We start from the raw sequence: 25,121 nt of genomic DNA on the forward strand, positions 1-25,121 counted from the left end.
ATACAGTCATACAAATCAGTCATAAAAATCACATGTACAGTTATAAAAATCACACCTGGATCACCCATAACATTGCTGCAAGGTCACACCTACTGAGTGCACATGGAACAGCGAGCTGTATATTTTGGCATCATTTGATGAGGTTAAAAAAGGTGTGTGACCCAAATTATTCAGGGCCTTGAATTTTGTTCATGCGAGACCAGAAGGCTTTAAAATAGCAACAGAAAATTATTTTTATTTATGTAATATTAATATTGATATTTTTATTTATGTAATAGTAATATTTAAGTAATATTGACAGACTAGATTGTGGTGAGTTTGAGCAACTGCAGAAAATGCGAGTCTAATTCAATACACTGTATAACAATTAGTACAATGTGGGTAGGAAGTATCAAAAAAAGACCAAAATCCAATCAACTATGCAAATATTGAGGATAGCTTTTTGACGATAGAACGTTGGAAGATTGAAAAGTGAAACAGGGCAAATATTTAATACCATAGTACAAGTATTATCACTGTATACATGTATATGATGCACCATCTTATAAGAACCACAGGGAAATAGAAACCTAGAAAACTAGTAAATGAAATGTTTCACGTAAAGTCATACGTATAAATGGAGTCACAATATTCCTAGTAGACAAATAGAACACCAGAATATTCTAAAATATTCATAACAAATGATAAAAATAACAACATCGAAAACGCTCACACTCATTGATTAATCGGACAACTTGGGTTGTCTATATCCCTGTCCAAAATCAGCCAGTTATCAATTTAGTATTATTTACATTATCTATGAGTCAGATGTGGTTTCCACTCCTACCACTTGATACGTATCTCCATTTTCTCCTGTCACAGAGAGAGACTTTTTAGGGGGAGGTGGAGGGGTTGGCACTTGTGGTTTAATCTTTATCAATGGTTTAGGTTTAATAGGCTGTTGACCAAATCTCACATTTTGTTTCCCTAATAAGCCTTTTTGCTTCTTCATATCGCTGGGTTTAACCAGCGCTGGTTCACACACGAGGTCATCATCTTTAGAGTTCTCGAGACCACCCTCTTGTCTTGGCCCAGGGAAACTGTCAGTAGATGAATGAAGACTTTGAGGAGACTCCTTCAGTTGCTGCTGGATAGATGCTAATCCAACAGACTGTGAGCTCTACAGATAATTAACAGATCAGTAACCAACTAATACCTTCCCAGGGACAACAAAACGGACAGTACCGAATCTCTGCTTCACACAATTACCTTTGGCTGAGGAATTGGGGCTTTGTTGGGCCTTGGCGGAACTCTAACTAGTGGAATGTTCTCCTCACTGCAAACAAAAGAAGAATATGAAGTTGCTCAGAAACATGGGTAAGTAACTCTAACAAACCTTGTAGAGTAGCATTCAACGTGTGATAATACACACCTGGGGTTTACGTTGCCAGGAATAATGTATCCATATTGGTATTGTTCCTCCGTTGCAGAATTTGCCATCATATCCTTCAACAATATCGTTTATTAACAAGGTGCTGCTGCCAGAAAAGGTAGAGATATAATTGTTACAATCGATCTGGTGACAAAAACATAATTGACAATAAAGTTAGTTTCAAATGACTCTTTAAACAATAAGACAGGCCGAAATTGTGGTTGTTTTTTGAGCTGTGGCCAAATATGCGTGTAAATTTGAGCCAAGCACAAGAAAACTGATGCTTCTAATGACCTGACATATGGTGATTCTTTTATAAGACTGCTTAGCAACATGGTCTCAACAGATTGTTTCGCCTGAACAGGGCCTTCAAAGGTAACAGACCCTTTGCATCCCATATTCATGAGTATTTAGTTAGTAGAAAAATAGCGTAACAAATGATCAGTGTGAACTCAAGGCTTGCTGTGAGGTTATGCTATCCACTCTTGGTGCCATTTGACTACGTTTTATATTATCATGTACTTTAGTTTACAAAAGACATGAGTTCCTAGACGCTTCAAGAAATCACCTATTTTTAGAATGATAATTGCTTCCACTCGCACAACATTGATGAGGTAACTACAACAGCAGCGGGACATGATGTAACAAACAATAATAAGATTTTTCCTCATATATCGTGTTAGGACAATTACTATGTACTACACAAACAATTAAGCATGTATTTTAATGGTAAATTTGCTATATTTGGCTACATATAGGGCTTTTTAAGACGCTTTTATGAAACTGATGTTTGTTTGCTATTATAGCCAAATTGCTATTAGGTCTCTGATTATATAAGTGGGATATCTTATCATTTTATTGTACACTTAGTTCAGCATACTAATCAGTACAAATATCTGTGAGAGTACAACATATAATCAGTGACAAGAATATTTCAGCTGCACATTTCTACACAACTTCATTGCTTTACATCTAGATACAGTTATCCTATCATTGTGTATGAAAACATGGCTACTCCAACCATCAACTGATTCAGCTGCTCGCTGAACAGATGGAGCAACAGAAGGAGGAGAATAGACAGCTGATGGAAATATTAACACTATCAATGGAGAATAAACAGGGGGAGCAGCTACTCCTAGTTTTACGATCTTGATCCAAACACAGATCTGAGGACAGATTATTTGTTACACTTCAGAACATTTATAGGAGCTAATTCTACCACTGATGAGAAATTACCGTAGGTTGTCAGAAACAGTTAATTGGTTGGTCAGATGAACAGAACCCCAAGAAAGAAGTCAACAAACTTTCAATGGATAATATTGAGGGATACCTGATGATTCACTAAAACCCAATGTCATCTATTATTAAAGAGCGATATCGTTACTGGAGCAATATGGAAAGAAATCCAGGAGCGACAATTTAAGATCCAGCAGCAAGAATTAGACATGATACTATAACATGTGACTTTGCTACCATTACTGATGCTCAAGGTGAAGCTTTACGTACAATATTCATCTGCTCAGTTGAAATTGAAGCAATTTTAAAGGCTCTTTTTAACTTAACAATGAAGAGCTCACTTTTATCAAAGTTATTGACATTGCCATGGACACAGAAGAATCAGCTAAGGTAGCAAAAGAAACAGTTTCTGGTTCAACTAACCCTGTGCAAGTCGTAAACAAGAATATGACTGAGAAGCCTACAACTGCTTTTGAGGACAAAAAAGTATGCTACAGATGTGGAAAACCAAATCACAAGTCAGCCGAATGCAGATACAAGAAGACTACTTGCAATTTCTGTAAGCATACTGGACATCTAAAAATAGTCTGCGGAAAGAAGCAGAAGAGCTGCCTTTAAAATTGGTAAAGGCAGTACAAACTAATGATACCAATACACAAATACAATACAATACGGTTTCAAGACAAGGACATTTGATGACTTTAAAAATGAACACTGGAGCAAAAGATAACTTCTATCATTTGGTAACTGGAGTAAAATGGGAAGTTCACCACTTCTAAAATTCAATATGAGTCAGCAACTAAAGACAGGATTGACAACTGAGTTTGTCTTGTCAACACAAAGATCAGTGCGCATCAACATGAGAAGCTACTAAAGTTTGTTGTGAGCAATGTTCTGAATCTTAACTTTTTGAGAAGAAATAGTATATGACAGCTTGGAGTCTCGCTTGATGGACTGGTATGTGAACACCACAATCACAGGAGGTTGAACTGTGTAGGAGGTTTGATGCAGTATGGAAGGATACTCTTGTTTTATTGATACTGATACCAAGTGACTTGGAACTGTTGCATAGCAGACAGATCAGGACCAAGGTTGACACCTTGTTACCATCTCCAGCTTACATATCACAGGCAAACAGATGCAACAAAATCAATCTACCAAAATCGTACTTCATTACACAGTTGGAACACCTTGCTATACTCATAGGCCAAGAAAAGACCTTTGTTACCAAAAAGTATTTGGTAACAAAACGGTGAATGTACGAGTCCATCTCAGAGGACTAACCTGGATCAGCTCTGAACTAGATATTTATCAACAGAAGATACATAGCCACCTTTTGTCATAGCTATCACTTCAAACCAGTCAACCAGATCCACAAACAATAGCAAAACCCAAACTAGCTAAGCCACAATGTAGAAACTAAAGCTGGGCGATATGTCGGTATTACCGTTTTTTTGCGGTACTTGCTTTTAAAACCGAGCGGTAAAAACGTCACAATGGAACCGCGCGGTGCAGTTCGGTTGTTCATGCACCGAGAATACCGAACAATTATGTGAACAATCATGCGGTATCGGTACGCACTCAGGTAGACCAAGCAACTGTTGTCGCATGGTAAAAGTGGCGCCAAAATAGAGCAGATTGATTGGTGGATGGAGATGATGTTTCGTCGCAGGGGGTCATCCTTTTCAGGAAGAAGAGTCGTCATGCTAGAATGGACGGCGAGAGTATCGCAGAAGGTAAATGCTTTCATTAATCTCTAAGTCTAAATCTATCGTTTGCATGGGTGCGGATCATCATTTTTTTAATTTTTGATTCAATAAAGATTGATGCTAATCAGATGGACAGCCGTGAACATTGACTTGCCAGTTATTGCAGTTTTAGTGTCCGTACTATTTTTTTATAAATCTAAATGGAGAGGAAATACTAGCTAGGCAGCAGAATTAATGAGAATATTATTTACTCGAGACTCGAACTCAAAATTTTCGTGTTTGTTATGACTGTCAATGATAATTTCTAAACCATACACTTTGTCAGTTGCATTATCTTTTTAATTGTAATAATTAATTCCTTATCATTAGGAGTTTTGTTTCCAGTCTGCACTTAACTAACCGCCTGAACTTATATTTTATGTTTCTGTTTAGTTTGTAGTTCGTACTCTAATTGATTTTTGTCATCATTGGTAGGTGAAGACACCGAGGATGCTGATTTGGGGTTTTTATCACCGACATCATCATCATTGAAATCTACCGAAGATGCAGATTTGGAAGTTTTAACACCGACATCATCGATATCCGATGTTTGGCAATGCTTTGATACACTACATTAGATGTAGAAACCACGCTGCTTACTTCTCCCATGTTAGTTACTAATAAGCACGAAATTTATTTGTAGATGTATGTAGGATTGCAATCAACGCTGTCAAGTTGAATTTTGTTTTATATACGGTATTTGTAATTACATATATAAATAAAATAAATTGTCGTTCATTGCTGAAGAGCTGGGTTTATTCTCAACAAACATGGTACATGATTTTATGTGTGTCTGTGATTCTGTATTCTATGCTCGCTTTCTACACGCTCGCCTAAAATAAAGAATACACAATATCCATCTTTAAAGTTAAGAGTGGTGGAATGAACCAACAGGTGGATTGTGCAATCCAAATGCCATCCCTTGTACAAAGGGACCCTGTACTCAAGTAGAGCTGGCTAGTGCTGCGTAGCAATGGTAGGTAGAACACAACTCTCAAAAATTTATGCGGTTTTGTCTCATTTTGTGGTATTTGTTGGCGTGTAAACCGAACCGTATGTTTTTGGGAGTTGCTCTCTCAATGTCGGTTTGCGGTACGGTATCGGTTTAAACAGGTGCGGTCTCGGTATACTGTTGGTGCCCAAAACCGCCCAGCCTTAGTAGAAACCCTGTAGATTACCTGATGGCAATGAATACAACAGAGAGAATCCCAGATGCTCAAAGAAGACTCATAAATAGTTCGAGTGCCGACGACAACTTATAGCTAGCAGGGGGGTGTTGGGACATTATAGCTTGCTACACAAACAACTAAGCATGTATTTATTTTGATGGTAAATTTAATGGTCTATAGAGCAATTTAACATGTTATAAAACTAATGCTTTTTTTCTAATAAAGGCGAATTGCAATCGAACTTTTGATTATATAAGTGGGATATTCTTGTATCATTTCAATGCGCACTCAGTTCAGTATACTAATAAAGACAAGTATCTGAGAAAATACAACACATCCTATTGGAAGAACTATTAGACGTTTCATAAATACACTACGATGGTACAAGTCGTCCAGTATCTTCTCCATCAACCATTTACCTTTATTCAACAATCAGTTTTACATGATTGCTCGATAGATATGGTTCCGTAAAACCTCTAATTTAACGCCATGGTATGTTGTTATATAACCAACGATATGGTTAACACTGCCAAATTTATAGTTCCCTACCATAAATAATAGCATGCATGTTAACGCATAACTCACCAAGACTTGTTAGGAACAAGAAAGTTTATCCGTTAGTGACTAACTAATCATGCAAGTTTTTGTCATAAACAAGAAAAATCGTGCTCCGAACGGTCTAAAGGTTGGTGATTCTACGTAAAAGGCTGCTGTAAACCTGCACGATGTTTCGGTTTGATCCGGTGGTTGCGGTTAGTTTCTATTAAATCGAGTCAACTCTTTTATTTTCTGACATCGGAAATAACCGGAAACTTTGGTTAACCGGTGCGAGTTTGAGGTGCAATTTTTCGGTGCGGCTTCCGTTTCCATATAATAAAAACTGTGCCTGCGTGCTTGGACCGGATACACAGAACCTTCCATGGAAATTGACATTATTTTCTCTTTAAAGATCATTTAATCTTTGCTTTACATATATGTGGATATCACATCCATTCTCGAAAGCTATTTATATTTCATTACAAAAATCTGAAGATAAGGTTCATGAAATGAGGATGTTCAGGTGGCAGAACAAAACCCTGTCCCATCCGCATCAACCCACTTAGAATCATGCATGACATCATTTGACACCGTGGTGAGTCATCATGTGTGTCGGTTATAAACGGTGTTCGATTGAGGTTGAGGTCTATCACCGAATTGGCATGGGGAGACAGATCATGCAGGGCTAGGCTGCTGCAAAACTCTCAGGAACACACCTTTAAAGATGTCGTTAAGCAAAATTTGTTGCGCATTATATAACTATGAAGATACAGTTCCATTTCTGTTAAAATCATATGAATTTTGCCCTACAAATATTAAGCTATTTAATCTTATGTTAAATTTTATTTTGAATTTTTCCAACATTATAAAACAATTCTGTTTGTTGAAGAAATAAGTCTCACTCCTCACTTCTTACACTTCACTAGACATGGATATACCCAGCGTATGACTTAGACAAGTTCTTACCTGGTTAGTGTATATGATAGGCTGTGGGTTGGCATACACCGGAGTTGTCTGTCCACCAGGCATATATAGGTATTGATCCTCGCTCTCCATACGCACACTGCTTGGCATAGGCAGACTTGGCTGGCCTTCATTAGGGTCTCTATAAATGGGTCGGCCATCACTTGGACGCCTGGACTTGTTATTAGCGTCACCTTTGCCCCTTGCTTTATTCCAAATAGACCCGGGGTTGTTGGCTTGGCTAGAAGAATCAAATCTCATGCAAGACTGTTCGAAGCATGTAAAGGATTCTAGGTATGAAATTGTGACCTGCTGGAATAGACGGTGTATTGTTGGTTTATGAAAAATCTAATTAATTAGTGTAGTGGGCAACCAAACCTAGTTAAAGAAGTTGTCTTCTGCTGGAGTGACAACTCGAATCAGCTGTATGAGTTGCTTTGCTTGCACACTTATTTGTTATGAAGTTGGCAAAAGGCAAGTCATATGGAATGCAATAATTATGCGCTAAACTAAACCATTAGCAATTCATAAACAATTCTAACAAGTCCAACCATGTTTGATAGAAACGATATCGGGTATATTCTCCAAAGTATCAACACAGAAAGGACTTACTGACACCCCAACAAAGAATTGATTAAACACTAAATGTAGCTATCCTATTGCAAGCTGCTAGTTATTTATATCAGCCAATCCGACTTTGTCATTGTGTGTCCGTCTGTTAGTCAGCATAAACACTGCCTTTCCAAATTTTTTGCCCAATTTTATCCAAGCTTCAGAAACATATGATCCACACCTTCCCCCAGGTTATTAAAAATATTTGATTTCAAAATTCTACCTAGTGCCAGAGAACCACCCACCTGCAGGTTATCTGATTGACAATGGAAAAAATCCCTGGCTTTGCTTGGCTTTCTGCTAGCTCACTAATCAAGGTTGGAAAAAACCACGGTTTTTATGAAAAAACAGGTTTTTTGGTTTAAACCGGTTTTTATGCTTTAAACCGGTTTTATGGTTTTTATAATTTTACCAAGGTTTTCGCAATTTCAAGTCTAATTAACATCACTTACTATAGCTGCATGAGTGAGTATTGAACATACATATGTGGAATCGTCTGTTAAAGATGGTACTGTGGGAGTTGTTATGGGAAAAAAGAAAGAAACAATGGAAATTTCAGAATTAATCACCATTAATCAAACTTGAATTAAGAAATACAAAGCAGAAATCTTATCACAAGTAAATATATTACATACAGCTCTATGTATAAGTAGGAATTTTAATCCCAGTGATTAATTGTGTGGTAGTGAAGAGTAGAGCATAATTAAAATCTACATATGTGGAATCATTTGTTAAAGATGGTACTGTGGGAGTTGTTATTGTAAAAAAGAAAGAAAACATATAGAAATTTCGGAATGAGTCTTTAATCAAACATGATTGATGAAATACAGAGCAGAAATCTTATCACATAAAGTGAATATTTTACATAAAGCTCTATGTATAAGTAGGAATTTTAATCTAAGTGATTAGTCGTGTGGTAGTGTCGAGCAGAGCATAATGCAGATGCATTGCTAGTGTTTGGAGCAGTGGCAGATGACTCGACTTCTATCACCTGAATACTAGCATCACTGTCTAAATTGGTGTTTTCAGCTTGACATTTTGCTACGTGAGCTTTAAGCCTATCTGCGTGACCTCGCGTTACGACAGCACACCTATTACATTTTGTCTTGAAACCTTTGCCTTTTGCAGTTCGAGTGAAAAACTGCCAAAAGGGATCCTGTTTGCGAAGCATGTTGGAAATTTGAGGCACAACTTTAACTTTTCATAACACAAAAAACTTGATAAACTGAATTCTAACAATCAAACTACTTTGGCCTGTGCCCAATAAATGAAATATTAGTTTGCAAACTTAAAGCTTTTGTCCAAAAGGATTTTATTGTTTTAATTTCTAAATATAAGTAATCCTTTCTCACTGGCTAGACTTGAGAAAGTATTCATTCATTATTAGAGACGATGATTGGATTAGTATATTTCACATGGCTTTTATATGTCATCATTAAAGAGATCATCATATCACTTGATAAAAGCGAGTGAAAATGAAATTCACTAATTCATTGTTGTGCTAGGATTTCATGTAGTTTCAACATGAGCTCTGCCATCAATTTACTACTGTGTCCTAAATAAACTTCCACAGCTAATAATTACATATAATTGCATTTCTATCGCATATGAACCACTAGGAGCTTAAAATGTTATGTTTTTCACAAAAAATAATAAAAAACCATAAAAACCGATGATAAAAATGGTGACAGGCTTGAACCTGACTGAGGATAAGATTCAATTTTCACCATCCCAGTGGAAGTACATTAGCCAATAGCAATTCAATACCCTAACCATTCAGCCACCTTCTCCGTTGTACAAATAGTATATCTTTTATCACTGACAAACCAACTTTCAGTATACCGACTAAAATATGGAATTACAAGAGAGTGCAGTTCTGTGAGGTAAGCACTTACTGTTTCCTGATGAGAAAGAACACGAGAACGGCAAGTCCGATAGCGAATAAGATGATGATTGTCCCGACTACAGCACCTGCAATTGTTTTACCTTCGTAGTAACAATAAAACATCACAACAACGACAAAAAACTGGAAAACCTTTTTAGTACGATCATGCATATGATGGAACACTCAAGTCCACAAAATTATGCAAGAATAAAACTGCATCTAAACTAAAGCAATCAGTTTAAACCAGAACTAATGGCAAACAATCATGGAGATAAACAGCTGAACTTACTGCTACAGAGACACACACCTAGTAAAGCAACACTCGACACAATGCTGTAGGCGCAAAGTACCTTTTTAAAATGCCACAACAACCATGATGCATAGATCTGTAACCATGTGAGCACATTGCGCCACCTAATAACAGAGTGGGGGATCATCAATAAATTCTTAGAAATTGCATACATATAAAACCTGGTCAATTATTTGTAGCAGTATTCTGCCTGATGCTATGAAACATTAAATGCGAAACAACTACAATCTATAAAAGAATCACAAAGAGTAGATGTCTGATGACACAGGGCAACTGAGCTCAAATATAAAATAGCCAAGCTTCCAGATGAACCTCCAACTAAAGACTGAAAAACTGCATACTTTGAAAAGTACAACAGATTAACGAATGAGCAGGCTTGTACCATGCATCACGGCTTACCTGCTTTTCTATTGGCCTCTAGAAAACAGCAAACTGTTACATTCAAGCGTGAATTACAACCACAACTTGCATTAAAGGTAAACAAACCTAAAGTAACTACAAAATTTGAGAAAGTTATTTTCGATCAACTACTAACACCTGACAGACAATTAGTAATGCATATTTGGCAAAGCGTTACGGTTGAGTGTACCGACCATAATTGTGATAGAGTTATCCGCTTGGGCAGTAATTATAATTAGTAGTAAACTATAATTAACTTTTTATAGTAATAACTGTCCCATGATTATTCCAGGATTTATTTGCTGCATCACTCTAGAAGAAATAGTATGATGGTAACTTTCTTATAACTAACAAGTTTATTAAAATTATGGCAAACGAAAATGTCAATAAATTATCATTTTAGCCTATAAACTGAAAACATCTGGGGGTCCTCCCATGTTTTGTGACGATTCTGACGACCCGACGACAGGGATATTTAAAAAGTGACAGACGAGACGACCATTTATCAATGTAGGTGACGAGGTGACGATGATTGTGTAAGTAGGATTACTAAAGGTACGGCTAAACATAACGAATTTTTCGTTGGTTCTGAGTTTTGGCTGAAATCACGAAAAACGCAGAATTAATCGGTCGAAATTCACAGAATTATTTGAGCTGTGCATGCGCACCGAGTTCGTCGATGAAACGCTTTAAACAAATTATTAGCGAGCACGATTCTAGCAGCTTTAGCAATTAGTATAGTCCAAGACATGTATCGCGACACACAATAAAAGTACGAAAACAATTCAACATAAAACTTGATGTAACTGTTTAAGTTTTGCTATTGTTGGTGAGCTAGCACGACTCTAGCAAATTCTAAGATATATGTAGTCCGAGAACATAATGCGACACGCAAGGAAAATATTACGAAAATTCACCATAGTAAATACGACGCAACCGACTTGATTACGCTCAAGATGGCAACATTTTCTACTACAAAACTTTTGCTGCTAAAAAGGAAATATAATTAAAAAATAAACAATTTGTAGCTATAGCGTTCAAACAATAAATACATACAATAACACAATCTAAGCAGTTGCATCGTGTGTACTATGTTGAATTGCATTTATACTTTTATTGTGTGTCATTATACGTCTCTTGGACTATACTAATTGCAAAAGCTGCAATCGTGCTCGCTAGCACGAATCTAGTGGCGCAGAATAATTCTGTGTGTTTCAATCATTTCGTGATTTTGGTTAGAACCAACGAAAAATTTGTTATGTGTAGCCGTACTTTTACTAACTTATTATTTATCTATAAATCAACACGGTCAATCGAAACTTCACTAGTTTTGGTTTGAAGCATCTGGCCCAGCATTTATAGACTGCCAAATAATTAAAGTAAACAGCAATGAAATGCCACGACATTGACAGCAAATCCGTTTCCAAGTCTGTGATTGACAGTGATTATTAAAGACAATCTCAGTCTATTTTCAGTACAAGAAATGTAGCCTTAAAAACCTAAGACGGCTGTCACTTTTCACGGAGTAATCAGCAACGCTCCCAAACATCACTAATAAGTTTGTGAAGGTCGCTGGTTGAGCCATGCTTTTGGTTAGCAGAAGTTCAAACTGAGCAAGTTTCAGGTTTTTAACGCAACCAGGTGCCACCAGAATGGATATTTGTTTAAAATAACAAATGTGAAGAAAGAGGTTGTTTTGGTTACCAACTGGAAAAAGATGACGGTGATTTTAAAAGTGATGACAGTGATTTTAAAAGTGACGACAGTGATTTTAAAAGTGACGACAGTGATTTTGAAAGTGACTATTCTGACAACAACTTTGTGTGGTAGGACCCCCACATCTTGTTATTTACATTTCGTATTTCGTTAAATATATGTATGATTACATAGGTGACTGTAAAAGCAGAGCCACTAGTTGTCGAAAGTATTACAAAAAGCAAATTAATTGGGGTAAAAACTTACTTTAGCGTAAATCAAAAGCTGTTGCTCATAAAAATCGCAAAAATCTAAGACGAATATCACCTTAAACAACCATCTGTGTATCAACAGAGTCAAAAACACTAAGGTATCCCAAATATCTATGAGTGCATAGGGCTGGATTGTGTTCTAAAAATAACTCTAACGGAGCATCACAAAACCCAAATACAGTCAAACCTCGACTTGAGCTCGACTCAAAAATATATATTCATTACTCAATGTTTTTCATCAAGTTTTTGAGCTTTGGAACGTACAAAATGAAACTCTGTATATAGTTATCAAAATAGTTGCTCCAACATACAATGGTTTTAATATATAATTAAAAAATCCCAGAATAGATTAACTTCGATTACAGTATGATGTAAATATATCAGCAAATATTTTACTCTACGCATGACAAATTCTCGATATCCAATGCTTGACATTTTCCAAGTTTTAAAAGTGAAGAAACTGAAGGTAAAAATTAATAATAAAATGTAAAACAACACAAACATAAAAATGTTTAAGGTAATTTAATTTAGATTTTGCTTATTTTTAATTAGAGTAAGTTCCGCTGTATAAATATTATGTATATATATTATGTTATAGTAAGTTCCGCTGTAACAGCTATTCGTATCTGTTACGACTTCAACCTCCGTACTTATGCATCTCCTAGTCAGCACTTTCATTCGTATGTCTCAAGGTGACAATAGAAACCTCTTTTCACTGATTAATTATATATTGATACAATTTATATCTTTCCTAATATCTCTCTACTACACATTTATTTTATTGTTATACGCACAATCTGCAGCGTTTATTAAGATGTTAAAGTAGGTTTTAGGTCATGGAATGAACTAATGAATATATTGTAGTCTTACAGTTAATCGAAAAGACTACTTCAACCTAAGACTCAAATCAACAACGTAGGTCATGTCATGAACTATTAAACTTGTAGGTAGATGATTGACTGTACTTTCAAGTTACTAATCCAAACTGACAATAAAAGCATTTCAGACAAACATCTTACCAATAGTAATGGACTGTTTCTTTCGTTTGTTTTTCTCATTTCGTTCCCTCGGAAACACTGTGGGACTAGAAGAGCTTTTTGAGACTGGGGGCGATGCGGTTGATGTTGGCGGAAAAACAAGAGGTCCACTCACACCTTGACATTGTATTCTAATACCTGTAAGCAGAAATATTTCATGTCTCTACAAAAGTTGGATGAAAGTAGCAAGTGTAGTACAACTGCTCTTTGAGGACAAAATGGTGCTCATACATTTGATGATCAATATATCCCTTTCCTTATACACACACCATAAAAATTATAGTTTTGTAGCCCAAATTTGTTTAGTCACCTAAACAGTTGTGCACCCATTTGGTATATTTTGGTTTATTAGTAAAAATCGCCCATGTTATACTCAACTCATTACAGTGGAATCTCGGTTCTCGAATGCTCCGGATTTTGACCTAAAAAATTGAGACTTGTCCGTCTTGGATCTCGAACATAAATTCGGTTCCCGACCAAACCGGAGCATGCGCACTAGAATTGAATGTTTGGAACAGCTCCAGAAACAACATGGAAACATTCGTTAAGAAAGGGAAAAGCGAGTTACGCTTCATAAATTCTTTACAAAAAGGAAGAATCCATCTGGGACGATGTCCCCCTACTGAAGAGATTTATTAGGGAAACAACTCCTCTAGTCGAGTTACCCTAAATTGTTTTGGAGGAGGATTCTCCTTCAAAAATGTGAAGTAAACATGCCATTGCCATTTATACTTTCTTTTTCACACGACTTTTGATGTAACTGATCTGTTGTATTTTTCGCCGTTTCATTATCAATTTCTGCAATTTTTGGTGTTGTATCTTAATATAGAATGTTTTCGATGTTTTAAGAGCAAAACATACGAAATGTTTACTTTTTGTTTTCTGTTTTCATCATCATAGATAAAAATCTTTAATTAAAAATATACACGATCTATATCTACCCGTTTTTATTTATAGTATGTAGTATACAGTACAGTTTATGGTGTGAAATATTAAGAAAATACTTTACTGAAGTTGTCATCTCAGCTTGGAACGGATTAAAATTTACATACATTAATTCTAATGGGAATAATTGTTTCAGATCTCGAACAACCTTCTGGAACGAATTGTGTTCGAGAACCAAGGTTCCACTGTATATTCATCTGAGGTATTTGAATTCCGAGACATTGAGGCATGTATTTAGATAGAACTGTCACTCCTATCCTAAGCTAACTGTGAAACAACGTTATATCCCACTATCTTTCATTGCCTATAAACGGTACCCTTAACCCCTCCCTGTTCATTTCTTCCTTTGAACACTCGGATGCAATGTCTTACATACTGATGCAATGTCTTACATACTGACACAATTCTACCAGTACATGATGTTAGCAGTAGTCAACTTCTATAGGCAACATTAGGCACAGCGGAAGGCCAAGCGTTCACTAGCAAACTATTCAAGTGTCACAATACAAGAGCTTATTCATTAGCATATATTCTAATATTTGATGTTCACTGGAAATAGATGATTGTGATCAGTAGCCGCCTAGTTACTCCAACCTATTGAGCCATAGTAGAAGAGCTTTGATTGTGACCTAGTTAATTACCTAACCAAACAATACTTTTGGATTCATTCAAATGTAATAACAACATATGATTATAAGGAATTCTTCCATGTACACATCATAGTGTACTGGAGTGCGGATGAGGCACAACAGTTGTTAAGCCTTCTTATAAATATCTCAAATCCATTCAGCTAAACATAAAACAACTCACAGAACAAATAATGAATAATTCAGTGTTAATACCACAAAACAATGAAAACATACCGATACAGTCAAACCTCGACATATGATGTTAATCCATTGTGATATTTACTTCAAACTATTAAACATTGGAGCAACTATTCTTATAAAAATATTGTGGTTGGCTTAATTTTTGTTGGAGCCGAGAAACATGATAACTACTTCAATTAAATTCACGTAGCATTTCAAATACTATGTGGATTATTTAGCATGAGCATCAGAATGAATCCATCAGCACGAACAAACTCATCACATAAACCTGTGTAAAGAATAAATGTAAAAACTAAAAGATTACTGAAAAAAACCAAATCAATAAAGTTATAATAAATAATAAAAGTTTTTTGATATTTTCCTTCAGAAAGACAAGTGAATGGAAATGAGGGTTCGGCTACACGTATATTTGATGTTGAGTAAACGGCACTCTTACTCGTGTAGGCCTACATTCTATATGTAATCTATTAGCAAGTGCTTGAAATCTCTAGACAAAATTGTTCAAACCTTGATGTGTCAAAACATTTGAATGCACAGATGATCATAAGACTAGGTTTGACTATGTACTTGAAGTGGAGTGTTTGCTGAGAAAGGAGAAGGAGGCAGACATTTAAGATTTTGAAAGTTAATACATGTATGGATCACCATTAAGTAAGACTACAAGGAAATAATTAACTTTATAATAACCATTAATAAAGTCATTTTATGTTTACAGGTGACTAAGGACCACAAGTTTAAATGCAGGCTTGCTCTAGACTACATTTATAGTAAGCTCTGGTAACACTGGATTACTGAAGAGTAATGTTACTTCTGTTAAAGATGGACTTACACAAAATGTTAGTAGATTCTATCAGAAAGTATCAATATATTTTTATCATTTGCGACTGGTTTTATGCTTGAAGTAATCTGACTGCCAGGATGTTGCAAAATAAAAATCGACAAAACTTGATTGCGGTTAAAACGCTTAGATCCAGCGAAACTGTGATTATGACAGCTATAATTGCAGACCAACAGAATAAAGACGATTCAACATGAATGCAATAGCCGATATCAACTATAGCAACAGCAACAAGTTCTAGTGATGTCATTTCGCAATTATTCTTCATCTGAGCGTTTTATCCGCGATAGCTTTGTCGATTTTAATCTTAAAACATCCTGGCAATCAGAGCACCTCAAACATCAAAAACAATCGTAAATGATACACAAATACTGATACTTCTGATAAAATCTACTACAACTTTGTTTAAGTTGATCTTCAATGTGACCTTTGACCTTTGACCTGTGAATTGACCATTTGCGTTGTCAATTCATGCTACTTCCTGTCCTATTTTCAATGTTGATGTAGCTACTCGGTGTATTATGTAAGCAGTCAGCCGTGTAAACAACCCTCAGACACAGAGAGCTGATAGACAGGGAATCCCACACCACCACAAGGATTGTAAACAACACAAGGCACTTGATTACATAAGACGATGACACTCCCGGATGCTTACCAACTCTCTTTCCATCGAGTAATTCAAACACTCATCTAAACAGCAAATAAAAGTATCAACTTTTCACCTCCTATATTGAAGCGAGAGTTGAACTATTATCAGACAACACGAGGTGATGCAACTGAAAAATCTAGTAAAACCGTGAGGTGATAGCATGTCATTGTATACACCAGTTGAATATATGGGGAGTCCGATGACACTAGTAACACCACCTGAACCATAACTGTCACGTACAACTTTTATCGTATGTTCTAGGTAAATCAGACACGCTGATTCCGATTTTGTACTCAAAATAAAGATTGGTTCATTAACCTTCAAGGTCATTAAGGCTTTTTTAAAGCGTTTCAATAACCGTCTCTAAAACAACACAATCGGCATAACAAGCTCCACCCAGAGATATTTGATGAAACCTAGCTTCTTCAGGAACAGAAGTTAGGGATGTTTAGTCCGATTTAGAATAATAGAGACGGGTGTCTTAAAACTGTTTACTATCTAAATCCGGCCTGTAAAATAATCTCAGTCTTTTATGAAAGGTATATAAACTATTTAAAATTGCTCGTAGCTTGTTACATGATGTTTAAATGGCTGAACGCCTAGAAAAATGAGCTCAAAAAGCGCGATTTTATCACAAGCTAGCGTTGTTGTCGAGCTTTTTTTGAGCTCATTTTTAAATATGCAATATTAAAAAGCTTATCTACCTTTCAGAAAAGACTGAGATTATTTTTAAGGCTGAATTTAGATAATAATGCATTTTAAGACACCCATCTCTATTATTCTAAATCGGACTAAACATCCCTAACTTCCGTTCCTAAAAACTAGGTTACGTCACGTACTTATGGGCGGAGCTTGTTGCACCTTCGTGTGTTGTTTTCGAGACTGATATTAAAATGCTGTAAAAAAGCCTTCATTATTCTGCAAGTTAGTGGACCAATCTTCATTTTTTAGTACAAAATCGGAATCAGCGTGTCTGATTTACCTACTAAATACGACAAAAGATAAAAGTTGTACATGACAGTTATGGTTTAACCTTTCATTCAACTCTGATTAAAAGCTGACGCAAAGGTCAGCTGATGTGACACGCTGCTTTCAACACCAGTGTAACTTAGTCATCGCTAGTCACCTACTGGCAGCGCAGCAACTAAATGCATCAAATGAACGCGTGTGTCCCAGCGTGCAATTTCAAAATATTTACAGCGAATGCGTAATGAATTTGTAAACAGGGCAAATGTTTAGACTTTAGACAAGCTCCAGGATACTGTCAACATATTGAAGAATAAATTAGTTATAGAAAGATTCTTTGAGTATGATTCAACGAATCTTTCTATAACCAGCGAAAGCACAAAAGAGATACAAATTTCCAGCGAGAATGCGTGCTTGCAACAAGTATTAGCTGCTAACCTAAAAAATCTACCGTACTTTTCGGACTATAAACCAACCCCTATATAAGCCGCATCTGCTTTATTTTCAAAAAAACGACAGTAAAACAATACATATACCACTCCTTTTGTATAGGCCGCAGAACTCAGGACGGTGCTTTTTAACACGGCAGCAACTTTCCTGTTAAAAACGGAACAGTGCCTAACGGCACAGTTTCGTATTAATCGACGCTTTTTAACCTAGTGCCTAACGGAACAGTACTGTTAGGCATTGTTTCGAATTTTCTTTCACCGCTAGAGGCGCACTAACCGGAGATTCTGGTTAATGCGCCCTAGCAATGAAAGAAAAAGCCACAGAATAGCCACACCCTTATATAAGCTGCATGGCTCAAATCATCAGAAAAAAGTAGCGCCTAATAGTCTAAAAAGTATGGTACTTTTTAATCAACTAGCTAATGCTACTGTAACCATGAAATATCGTAACAAATTTTGTCACGAAATAAGGAAGCGGCGACAAAAACTGATTTTCCTACGATGCAGGACCCAATATGACTTCAATAGCAATGTCTCATGCAATTTGGTGTCGTTTCGGAACACTTCTGTATTTCTCTCCTCTCATTGACTGATTAATGCTGGATATTGATGCCTTAAATCATCGACTTGCTTAAGCCTGGTTCCCATATCGATTGCGAGACAACGGCAGTAATCTTGCGCAGCAAAACGCTTGCAACGCTAGGCAGCTTCTGTCCGCATAAAGCTGCATCGCTAATAACCGCATAAAAATGTTCGCTCGCCATGTCGTTCCGATAATGGCGGCCTTCACCTCTACAATGCATTTCGGCAAGGTTTTGCCTGCGGCTCTTTGCAAAATTTGAACAGCGTTAAACTCTTGAGTTGACCCTCGGCAACTACCAGTGGTACTCGGCAGTACCTGACATGTTGGTTCACATTTCACCGCTGATAGCATGCGGTGCTATCGCCGGTGCTTTGCGGCGTATATGGGAACAAGGCTTTAGCAACCACCTTAGCAGTCACCTTAACATCTTCAAATGCTTCACACAAAATTGATATAGAACGATAACTAGAGGTAATGATAAAGTCACCCACCACTGGCTGATTCCACTAGTAGTTGGGCTCCCCGTTCCTCCACCTGGGAATCACTTCTGAAATCGACCTCTAACAGACCCATACTGTATATTGTGTTTTCGTTGCCATAACGTCCAGAAGCCGAGGCAAGTGGTCGTAGGTCCGATATCGGCAACTGGTCGCCACAAATGACAAAGTTTTTCATACTACAAACAGAGAATATTGGAGATTAGATAAGCTGCTATGCAGCCGTCATGCATCATTTGAAATATTGCGCCGCCGACGACATGACACACAAACAAAATGAGCATACTCGTGGCAAACATGTTCCACAGCTAAGTAAACAACCCAGAGCATTAAAGCAATACCATGTTATCAAAATGGATGGAGAATGGTTTTATTTGTAAATAATTTTTATAAGAAGCAAAACCGAAATGAGAAACCAAGACTACTACAGGAGGTTGTGGGATTCTAGCTTATTAAAATAACAGAGCAAGTCTTTGTAACTTTGACTCTCTGACTCATGATCAATGAGTCAGAGATGACATCCTACTTCCTAAAAAGGACGTAAGGAAATCGAAAGCAATAGCTGAGTTCCATGTACTACTTTGTCTCATGGGGGGCGGGACATGTTTGTTAAGTACCATGCATTCATTTGTATCTAGAGGTTAGTGCTTAGAGATGTTTGTTAAGTAAATTGTGCAAGTAATCTGTATTTTTCTCCTAAATGCTGCAAGATAGCGAGGTTCCATATCTAACAAATTATTAGCACATTTACAAATATCCCCATAAGAGTCAGAGCAGGATTATAAAGAAAGGACTTGCCATGGCAGCGAAGACTGTGTATGGCTAAGCATGTGCCTACTAACAGCCGTCTAACCTGCTGAACTTCTGCTTTATTGATACAAGCTGAATGATAACCATCTCTAACATTCAGCTTGTTTATAATAAAAATTAAAACAAGAATTAAAATGCTAGTAAATAAATATAATAAGTAATAAAATTAAAATATAATAAATAAGTAATAAAATTAAATACTAGTAACCATGAAATTAAAATTTCATGGTTACTAACTAGTATAGTTATAGTTTAAATGAGAGCACTATCTCCATTCATAAGCTTTCGTGATTGGCCAATGAGAGATAATTTATTTATAGGCCTATTTAATTAATGAAATGAGTAGTCCTCATTGGACAGATTACACGTTGTATTACAATCCTTTCCATCGGAAATCAACTTCATTTAAGAGTTTTTTTTAGAGAACTCACAGATTCATCTTCAAAAGGGGACTTTTGAGTCAATGTTAAATTGTCAGAAATGGTAAAGTGCGGTATGGATGTAAAAGCCTTCTATTTTTGTCTTGCAATAGTAGTTGTTTCAAATGTGCCAACTTTCATACAATCACAAAATTCTGTACATGCAATTATTGAGATGACTAAAATGTTAACCATTATGATTCTTGAACCCATAATATTCAGCTTATTAGAATGGCACTCTAACCAACTGAGCTAATCAGCCACCTTCCGCTGCCTTCACAATTGTGCAAATTTTTATTTTCTGTGCTTTGTGACAGAGATAGAGAAGAGACAATAATAATAGTATAGATTGGAAGGAGGTCAGTTTTATTATCAATATGGTTTCAATTATGTATTAAATGGCTGTAATAGAATTTGATAATCTGTGTTCAGGCCTCACAAAAATCAAACCATCAGGTGGCAGCTTGAAAAAATTATATGAGATTATGACAATACAAGCACAATAATAACATAAATCACTGACATAACAGAGGTGTGACACGAAAATTCTATTAGCTTTAGACAGTAATCGGTGTTTTAAGTTTGGATGAGTGCCAAAACCAATAATAGATGTCTTCCTAGGTCTGTCCTTTATGCTAGGGGGTGTTAAAATGTTGTTGACTACATGTCAATTTCTGATTATATATATATAATATATATATATATATATATATTTAATAAACATTTTAACATCCCCTAGCATAAAGGACAGACCTAGGAAGACATCTATTATTGGTTTTGACACTCATCCAAACTTAAAAGAGTTGTAGAGTAGAGCAAAAAGTTATAAATATTAAATTACCCCCACATTTCTAGTGTAATGTTTTCTTTAATATCCAAATAAGGTTGATGCAAAAAAACACAAAGACAGTTGACACTCGTTAAAACAAACATCGTTAGTCAAGATATCGAATAAGATGGATAACTTTTGGCATATCAGCTGCAACCGTAGTGCAGTTATGTTCAAACAATTGATCATCAATTTATAACGATTTTTAGTAGATTTAAAAATTGTTAAATGTGAGAAAAGCCCTGGCTATTGTAGCTGTTCATATAAATCAATTTTAAGAGTGAAAATGTTTTTCAATCAAATCGTTTGTATGCTATCCTACTTTCATAATGGTTAAATATAATTGTATTTAAATTATAAATCTGTTGGCAAACCACAACATATATTTGAAAGAATAACATATTTAATATTCAGTAAGACAAACAGTTGTATTACATGTACTCAATGTGAATGGTAATTTTCGCAAATAACCTTCCATTATTTTCATGCAATTTTTAAAAATTTCTGAAACTTGAAATTTTTTATTTCTTTCGGGCTATATGTTTTCAAGTATATGAATTATAGTATAAATTATATAGCGCAATGTATTTAGGTCTTACTTCTTGTATCTATAGACCTATATACATAGGCATATTGGTTACACCGGACAATCGGCTAAACTGGACCACCCATCACCCCTACTATTCTGTTTTAACAAGGTTTGGCTGTATTTAACTGACATTAACACTTTCACTGCCATTCATGTACAAATTTACATGTAGCTATCGGCCAACTGCCAGCCATTTTACCGAAAATTGTCGATATTGCTTAATGATATGTATACATTATTTTTCAATTTAAAACTCTATCTAGAACAGTTTTGTAATATGTTTTATTTTTCCAACATGTTAAACAAACAGTGCTATGCAAAAAAATTTCATGTATCTACATATACTTTGTACATTGCTAAAGCTTGGTGAATCTACAATCGCTACGAAGCTAAAACAATCCTCTACAATGTTCCTTACTCTTACAAAACTATTACTTTCACCACCATCACATTCATTGCTGCTACTTTAATTAGCTGTGTAATCACAAAAATCTGAATTGGCTATAATGTCATCAGCATAAGTAATTATCTTTTTTCTAACTTCCGGAGGTACATACAAAAACTTACACAAAAATATTTGTTTTTAAGTTGGAAATTCCCAAAAAAAAATTGAAATTGCTTCGTTATTTTAGGCTAATTTTATAGAGAAATTTTCGAACAACACTGTCAATACCATTAAAGTCCTAAAGATCGTTGGTTATGCTGTCAACAAATAATAAAATTACTGGGAAACAATACCATTGCTGGGAAATTCGCAAAAATGCTCATGCGGCAGTCGGCCATCGATTTCGCATAAATGCGCATACGGCAGTGAAAGGGTTAAACCTTGCCAAAATTCCAGCTATTGCAATAGCAATATACAATGGTGCATATTGATAGGAGCCCAGGAAGCAGACCTAAAATCCTTAGCAACGATTATCTAAAGGATTGCGTGGAATGACGATGAGCCAGTAATTATATTCCTGATAGGATATGTTGTCCTGCCAAATCTTAGGCTATCGTAAACATGGTTCTTCAAAACCCGGGCAAGAGTAAACAATGAACATCGAATCATCTAGTTAGCAGAGTGGATAACCGCTAATCTTTGGTATGATAAGAGCTGTGTCCATCCAAATTCATGGGATAAAACATTACTCCGTGCAGGATTTGAACCTGCAATATATGGCTTATCAGCCCAATACGCTATCACATGAGCTAGTTATTCGAGTTCCTGCACTTTGGAATAAATAATTCTACATAGACTTATTCTCTGTGCACATTCTATGACTTATTCTCTATGGACACACCTGATGATCTCTCATGCGGCAGTCTGGGGTACTACATAGTAGCAATGACGACAAGACTACATTTGTCATTTATCATTGCTAATGCGCTGACGTCCTAAATGAGTATAAATTGTCACAAATGAGTATAAATTGTCACTGAAGAAAGTTATTCCTGATAAAAATAATGTTGTCTACCCCCATAACCAGTTTAATAAAATGCATAGACACTACTGCTGTCACACCTCTGTTAAGCTAGTTGATAAATAACAAGTGGAATCTTGTAGGAGGGAGAAAATAAGTAACAAGTAACTCACAAGATTTCAAACTGATACACAGCTGATATGGTGATCGTGTCAAATGGGTTCGCATCATTACAGACCTCCAGATCAAGTGACTCTACTGTGATGTTAAGTGCAAGGTTCACTCCAGAAACTTGCCTTTCCTCCACTACACACTCGCATTCCGAAGAATTTGGATAGTTTTTGCCCTCTAAAAAGCCAGGGGTTACCAGCCTCAGTGACTTTTCATCTGTAGCTAATTGGAATGTTGCACACATATCGAAGGTCTGTATGCCTGTAAGAGTGAATCAGTTGTAATTATTGGGGCGAAATATTGGCAAAACTGAGAAGCTTAGAATCCATTAAGTTAAACTTCACTAGCATTTTGTAAAACAAACCAAATTTTTTTAAAAAGTACATTGTTTTATCACTAGACTGACCATATAGAAACTCACTACAGAAACACTCCAAGTTGTAGAAGTAAAAAATACAAAGAGAAACAATACCACATCATATAGTAGATAATAAGCACTGTAAGTCTGATAGTGTGCCAAAAATGTTATAACTGGAGTCAACAGAGCAATTACATTTGGATTACAACGGAATATACATATATCTTAGACATGGTTCGTATCTCATAGTGATCAGACAGCTCAATGATTCCAATGAATGAACATAGAATTATCAAACAAGCTCTCTTCAACATAATAAAAATAAATAAGTGAAAAGTGAGCTGAATTTCAATTTTTGCAAGAGATTTTATCTCAAGAAGCTAAAATACTGCAATTACTTAGCATAAATACATCATCAGATGAATAATATTGTTATAACCAGTTATTACAAATTAAATCAGTTATTCAGTAAATAATAAAAAATTATTTATAAATTTGAACAATATGGAGAAAAGCCAGTAGTTTTGAAGTAGCACATGGAACTTCCGATGCTAACAGAAGGTAAAAATAATGAAAAAAGTAGTAGCCATCTCTGTAATGAAGATGTAAAAGTTCATGACAAATGTTACCATCTAAATATCTTCAAAAAATCTTGCTTGCATTACTAGATTTTCTAGATTAACATGAACAAAATGAACTTCTAAAACGAGCCTCCTCCGAAATATTCATCCAACTGTCTGATAAAAATATAATAATTTTACATTTTACAAAACTCGGTGTTTCCTTTAACGGTAAATGTTGTAGATGCGCACTTACCGTGTACAGAAAGAAGTGGAAAAAATAAAACTGTGAAAACCGCCAGACATTTCATCTTCTGACTGGCAAGTATTCGAAATGATCTCCTCTGCCTACAAGTTACAATTATTCTGCTCATCCCAAATGACAATATAGCTCAATGATAAAAGTTAATGTAGTGTACAAATATAACAATTAACCAACTTAATCTAAAAATGCTATATGCTAAATCTAGAGCTAAAAATGCTATATAGCAAAAACTGATTACCACTATTATGTATGAACTTTAAAAAAAATTCAGGGTTGCGTTTAGCTCAATTTAAAAATTATTAAAAGCACTTGTATAATTAAAAATCCAATAAACAATAAAAACAAAACTTAACCAGGTACTATAATATGTACATGTAATTGTCAACTTGTGAAAAAGGAGAGAAGGTTGTTTACAACGATGAATGCAAAACACTTTGGTCAGGTGAAAACTCACATGGTTTGTTAGGTAAAGATGCTCTTGTAAACGATAGACAGCAGTAGCTTAAATAAATTTAATACGGATAAAGCACACATATGCAGGTAGGTAATAAATGATTGTTAATCCAGTAATAAACTGCGCTAAAATAGTTTTTGGAGGCTGGGCGAATTATTCGGAACGATATGTGAAAGTGAAAAGTGATAGTGAATCACCGCGTTTAATTTATCTAGATTATCTAGCCTTA

General features: G+C 35.7%; 1 protein-coding gene across 1 annotated transcript; it reads right to left on the minus strand.

Moving 5' to 3' along the window:
• Nucleotides 1–215: 215 nt before the first annotated feature.
• LOC137404178 (uncharacterized) lies at nucleotides 216–25,050 on the minus strand. Its single transcript, XM_068090337.1, has 10 exons — nucleotides 24,893–25,050; nucleotides 24,430–24,521; nucleotides 23,258–23,516; nucleotides 19,026–19,210; nucleotides 13,257–13,412; nucleotides 9,572–9,647; nucleotides 7,068–7,305; nucleotides 1,412–1,485; nucleotides 1,249–1,315; nucleotides 216–1,159 (listed from the first exon to the last, which is right to left on the minus strand). Coding segments are annotated over exons 1-10 (1,512 nt in total). The 5' UTR covers nucleotides 24,895–25,050; the 3' UTR covers nucleotides 216–796.
• Between the last annotated feature and the right edge of the window lie 71 nt (nucleotides 25,051–25,121).

The sequence above is a fragment of the Watersipora subatra genome, chromosome 9 (genome assembly GCF_963576615.1).
Source record: "Watersipora subatra chromosome 9, tzWatSuba1.1, whole genome shotgun sequence".
Lineage (NCBI taxonomy): Eukaryota > Metazoa > Bryozoa > Gymnolaemata > Cheilostomatida > Watersiporidae > Watersipora > Watersipora subatra.

Bases quoted from the DNA above. Each gene is read 5' to 3' on its own strand.
- LOC137404178 (XM_068090337.1), bottom strand. The intron at 9,648-13,256 runs GTAAGATGTTTG...AAACAATTGCAG, and splicing joins GAAACAGTCCATTACTATTG to GTGCTGTAGTCGGGACAATC. The intron at 1,160-1,248 runs GTAATTGTGTGA...AATTATCTGTAG, and splicing joins CCCCAATTCCTCAGCCAAAG to AGCTCACAGTCTGTTGGATT.